Source organism: Trachypithecus francoisi, unplaced genomic scaffold, assembly GCF_009764315.1.
Source record: "Trachypithecus francoisi isolate TF-2019V2 unplaced genomic scaffold, Tfra_2.0 Lachesis_group1, whole genome shotgun sequence".
Classification (NCBI taxonomy): Eukaryota; Metazoa; Chordata; class Mammalia; order Primates; family Cercopithecidae; genus Trachypithecus; species Trachypithecus francoisi.
Window position 1 is genome coordinate 37,451,049 of NW_022681454.1, and position 6,000 is coordinate 37,457,048.

Below are 6,000 nucleotides of genomic sequence, written 5' to 3' on the forward strand. Positions count from 1 at the left end.
GCAGCTCTTTTTTGGGTGTGTAGGGAAATAGAGAAACATTTCTGGGTAACATAAACTGAAAACTTCATGATACAAAGTTATATTGCATTATGAACCTATCGGAGTTAAAAATGCAATTAGAGGGCCGGGTGCGCTGGCTCACGCCTGTAATCCCAGCACTTTGGGAGGCCAAGGCGGGCGGGTCATGAGGTCAGAAGATAGAGACCATCCTGGCTAACACAGTGAAACCCCGTCTCTACTAAAAATACAAAAACAAAACTAGCCGGGCGAGGTGGCGGGCGCCTGTAGTCCCAGCTATTCAGGAGGCTGAGGCAGGAGAATGGCGTCAACCCGGGAGGCGGAGCTTGCAGTGAGCTGAGATCCGGCCACTGCACTCCAGCCTGGGCGACAGAGCGAGACTCCGTCTCAAAAAAAAAAAAAAAAAAAAAGGCCGGGCGCGGTGGCTCAAGCCTGTAATCCCAGCACTTTGGGAGGCCGAGACGGGCGGATCCCGAGGTCAGGAGATCGAGACCATCCTGGCTAACACGGTGAAACCCAGTCTCTACTAAAAATACAAAAACTAGCCGGGCGAGGTGGCGGGTGCCTGTAGTCCCAGCTACTCGGGAGGCTGAGGCAGGAGAATGGCGTAAACCCGGGAGGCGGAGCCTGCAGTGAGTCGAGATCCGGCCACTGCACTCCAGTCTGGGCGACAGAGCGAGACTCCGTCTCAAAAAAAAAAAAAAAAAGAATTTTCTTCCGCAAAAAAATAGTTTAGTAATAATAAGCATGGACTTCAAAATCAAACAGATGACTCAATGGACTCCATGCCAAAATCCAGCCTACACGAGTGACTTTTTCAACTTCTCTGAGGCTCAATTTCCTCATCTACAAACACAGGAATAAAATTACGTATATAACTGACAGGAAATTCATTGTAAGAATGAAATGATCTAGGCATTTAGACTACCGCCTGCCACAAAACAGGTAATAATAAAAATTGAATTCCTTTTTCCCAAAAGAGTAAAGTGTCTACAGTGTACTAACACCAAATTCTGATTTTAGTTTTTATAAGCCACACCAGATTAATATATTAATGCTATTAATATAATAATTATATTAGTTCTAATAATTATTAATATATCTGCTTTCAGCAGCACACCAAATCTTTACAACCACTGAAGTGTCCTAAATTATTAGGAACCACTCAACCTAATAGTTTATACCAATCAATTTAATTTATTCTTTTTGTCAGCTTCAAATCATTTCTCTATTGTTTCAATAAGTCATTACACTTCAACATTAGGGCCAAAGAGTTATTTTTAAAGAAACAATAAAATTTGTTGTTTGTTCACTTGGGGCTTTGGTCTCTTACATTCAAATTCAACTATTCAAACTTCCAAAATTTCATTTCTTTTTTTAGAGGGGATAGGGGCAGGGAATTGACAGAGTCTTCTCACATTTTTTGTTTCCTTTTTAAATTAAATGTAGATGTGGAATCCGAAGCTCCAAGGTATGCTTTTTCAAAACTTTCCAAACACTGTATATTAAGTGGATGTAGTACAGCTTTGCAGCTACCTGGCTAAGGGAGAACCCAGAATTTAATAAAGCTTATCTTTAGCAACTAAAAGGGAGTCAGAATGCTGGAGGGAAGCCCACAGCCCAAGGACAATGCATTTCTCCTCTTATCAGCCCCAGGACCTCTTCCACCCACTCCTTACTCCAGGGCTATGCCCACTGTATGAGAGAGAAACTAATAAGCCTGAAGGTTGAGTAACCAGAGAACTTAAGGACATAAATAAGCCAAGATGTGGAAAATCATCCCTTTGGGTGCTTGTGGTATGTAGTTTCGAATGCTGCTGCTAAGAGACAAGTTTAATGAGATTCTTCTACTAGGAAGGAAGTGAAAAAGGCACTGCCACTACCCACCGTGAAGCTATCTGCCCTTCTTTTCTCTGCTTAACAACTTGCGATAACCACATGCTTACAATTTTATGATGTTCTAAACTATCTTAGAATCTCAGCAAGACTGCAGAGGTTGACTCATATTCTATTTTTCTCTGCAGAGCAGTGGGGTACAGTGGAAAGGGAATGAACTTTGGAATCAAGCAGGCTGGGTTATCCCAGATAAAGATACATATAAAGGTACACACATACACAGACACCTCCCAGTGGTTCTGCTTCTCTGACTGCTGACTGGCACAGTCCCTATGTGATGTTCAGCCAGTTGTTTAACCTCTCTTGCCTCAGTTGCCTTACTGGAAGTAAGTACTTCATCCAGTTATGAGCGAAGAGTTTAAAAATGCATATGAAGGCTGTGCTCAGTGGCTCACACCTGTAATCCCTGCACTTTGGGAGGTCGAGGAGGGCAGATCACTCGAGGTCAGGAGTTAGAGATCAGCATAGCCAACATGGTGAAGCCCCAATTCTACTAAAAAATACAAAAATTAGCCAGGCATGGTGGCGGGCACCTATAATCCCAGCTACTTGGGAGGCTAAGGCAGAAGAATTGCTTGAGCCCGGAAGGCAGAGGTTGCAGTGAGCCGAGATCACACCACTGCACCTCAGCCTGGTAAACAGAGCAAGACTCTGTCTCAAAAAAAAAATTTAAAAATAAAAACAAACAAATAAATAAAAATGCAGCCGGGCACGGTGGCTCACACCTGTAACCCCAGCATTTGCATTTGAGAGGCCGAGGTGGATCACGAGGTCAGGAGATTGAGACCATCCTGGCTAACACGGTGAAATCCCATGTCTAGTGAAAATAGAAAAAAATTAGCCAGGCATGGTGGCAGGCGCCTATAGTCCCAGCTACTTGGGAGGCTGAAGCAGGAGAATGACATGAACCAACCCAGGAGGCGGAGCTTGCAGTGAGCCAAGATCACACCACTGCACTCCAGCCTGGGTGACAGAGGGAGACTCCATCTCAAAAAGAAAAAAATAAATAAAAATAAAAATGCATACAAATACTCAACCCAAAGCCTGGCACACAGCTGGCAGTCAACAGTATTTCCCATTTCTTTCCCTCTACTTCCCTATGCTTAACGTACAAACATTAACACCATCTTCGGTTCCAAGGGGATCAGATGTTGGCTGGTCAGAGCATTTTCTCTTTACACAGGCCTCAAGATACTGGCAAATTTGTGCTCTGTATCCTTTCCTTTTTAGACACCTGTTTCTTCTTTTCTCAAAAAGAAAAAATAAACAAAGGCTGTCATGCAATTAGATGAGAGCTTTCATCAGTAACATTCCAGTCCTGAGACCTGGGTGTTGCTCAGAGGTCAAACAAAACACACACCCACTCTAGGGATGGATTTCTCCTGCTGATGATGGCTAATTACATGCATCATGTGCTGATGTTTTTATAATTTTACTCCCAGATTAAACTCTTCCCCAAATTCTGGAGCAACTGACTCCAACCCTCTAAGGAATGTCTCCAACCTCACATCCAAGTGGAACCTGATTATGCACCTATGTGTCTCAGCAATGAAATGCAGGATGAAAATCAAAATGAACCAGCAGGGCATAGTGGCTCATGCCTGTAATCCCAGCACTTTGGGAGGCCGAGGCAGGAGGATCACTTGAGGGCAGGAGTTCAAGACCAGCCTGGCCAATATGGCAAAACACGTCTCTACTAAAAATACGAAAATATAGCCGGGCATGGTGGCACATGCCTGTAATCCCAGCTGCTCAGGAGGCTTAGGCAGGAGAATCCCTTGAACCAGAGAACTGGAGGTTGCAGTGAGCCGACATGGTGCCACTGCACTCCAGCCTGGGTGACAGAGTGAGACCCTATATCAAAAAAAGAAAAAGAAAAAAAATTGTCCCATCCAATAACACATGTCACTAGCTGCCATTTCCCCAGGTGGATGGCTAATGGAAATACGGGCCTGCTAAAAATACTCAGGAGACAATACTACCTATCTCGGTCCCTTCCAAACCTGCTCTGGTTTCTATGAAAAAGTGAAGGCCAAACTGCTAAGTCAGTGTAAAAGTTTTAAGCGACCGAAATGTTCTCAGGAGGAAGAGTTTATGGATGTTTACGGAGGAGACAGTCACTGTTGAAAGGCTTCCAGTTGCTTATTATTTGGACCTGAAGAGGAGCCACCCCTGAAATCAAGCTTGGAGGAGCTTGCTGACGTCAGACTCCAATCTGTAGTAACCCCAAATGGCCAAGCAGGTATGCGGATTTTTTTGTTTTTTTTTAACTGAGGCTGTTAGGTGGCAATTAAGAGGGGAAGCGGTGGTAAGGAATCCCTAGTGTCTGCAATTATAAAAGCAAGGATATGACATAGGACTTCCATAAAACTTATACCTCCTCTTAAGATTGATTTCAATTAAAAACTGCTTCATCGTTGGTGACACTTTAGCATCTCTGCTGGTGGCTTCCTGCCCTGACCACACAAGGTTCCTTTTGTGACGACAGGAATCAACACAAAGAAGAAAAATATTTAAGTTTACCAACGCGCCTTCCCTTTTTTCGAGCCTGATTTCTACAGGATATGTGGGAAGAAATGTGAACTCCTTGACCTGTTATAAGAATCCATCAACCACCAAATTAAATGGAAACTTGGAAAGAGATTCAAGTCCTCTAGGTTTTAGGATATTTTAAGGTATTTAAAAGGGAGAAGGAGGCGCCGACCGCGCACCCGGTGCTCTGTGTCACGATCTTCCGCTCGCGGCGCCTTTGAGGACAAGGGCGGTGGGAAAGGGGTCCGCGGGGTTCTGAGGCGCGCGGCCGTGGAGGAAGCGCCCCCGAAGAAACCCTGGTCCCTACGCCCCGCACAGCTCAGGGCTGGGGGACACAGACCCCCGGAGGAGGCCCCGGGGAGGGAAGGCGGGAGCGGGGCCGGCGGGAGGGGAGGGACCAGAGCCGTTGCCACGCACCGCGCCCTGCCCGGACCGCCCCGGGACAGCCAGGATCCCGAGGCTGTGCTAAAAAGCGGGCTCCTCGGAGCGCCGCAGGGCTGCCTTCCCGACCCCCTCGCTTCCTTCCGCGCTCCCGGGACCCGGCTCAGCACCCGGCGCCCCGGCTCCTACCGGACACTCACCCGGAGCCACCAGCGGCGAACCCACGGCGCCTCCCACGAAGACAGCAGCGGCTAGGACAGCGGACCCCGGGAGTGCCCGGGGAGCCATCGCCGCGTCGCTTCGCCCTCCTCCCCCAGAGCGCCGCGTCCCGCGCTCGGGAAGGCAGAGCCGCTCCGGAGCCGGCGGGCTGATCGAGTGGCTGAGCTCGGCCCCAAGGAGCGGAGAACCCCGCCCCGCCATGGCCCCGCCCAGGCCCCGCCCACCATGGGCCCGCCCCCCCTACACCACACCCGCCTCTGCTCGGTCCCGCCTCTTCCCGCGCGCCCGGGGCTCCACCTAAGACTGCACGAGGCCCACTCATGGCTCCGCCCCCGACTCCCCGCCCACCTCAGCCTGATCCCGCCTCTCCCTGCCAATCCCGCTTCCTTTCCAAACCAGGCGGCAGCCTCTGCGGCGCAGCTAGGCCATGAACACGCCCCGTTTCTCCACCCACCTCGACTTGGCCCCGCCTCTCCTTGCCGCGCCCCGGACTCCACCTAAGAAGGCACGTGTTCCATCCATGGCCCCGCCCATCTCCCCGCCCACAGCTCAGCCTGACCCCTCCTCTCCCTACCACTCCTGCTTCCTTCCCAAACCTAGCCGCAGCCCGGGCGGTGCAGTTAGGCTATAGCCCCGCCCTAGTGCCCCGCCCACCGTGGCCCGGCCCTGCTTCTACTTGCTACGCCTGCTTCCTTTCCAAGCCCGGCTGTGATCATGCGGGAGCCCAGGGCTGGGGAAGGGTCGCCTGGTTGCAACCTTTCTCCAGAGCTGAGACTAGGCGGGCATGGGAAGAGAAAGACGGAGCTCGCCCCAAGAAGCACTGGATAGCCAGAAGCGGCCAGCACTGGAGAGAGCCCAGTCTTTTCTCACTGTTGACATGTCTATCCAGCTGGAATTCCCCTCGGTTGCAGGTCTAGGGAGTGATGCTGTGCTGGACGTCACGTTCTGTTGTTT

General features: G+C 49.7%; 1 protein-coding gene across 1 annotated transcript in view; it reads right to left on the reverse strand.

Annotated features, from left to right (window-relative positions):
* RELL1 (RELT like 1) overlaps nt 1-5,232 on the reverse strand; it is a 78,116-nt gene extending 72,884 nt beyond the window's left edge. Inside the window, exon 1 of the mRNA XM_033213951.1 lies at nt 5,028-5,232. Within this exon, the coding sequence (XP_033069842.1) occupies nt 5,028-5,115 (88 nt within the window). The 5' untranslated portion in view covers nt 5,116-5,232. The remainder of the gene's footprint in view (nt 1-5,027) is intronic.
* Nucleotides 5,233-6,000: the final 768 nt, after the last annotated feature.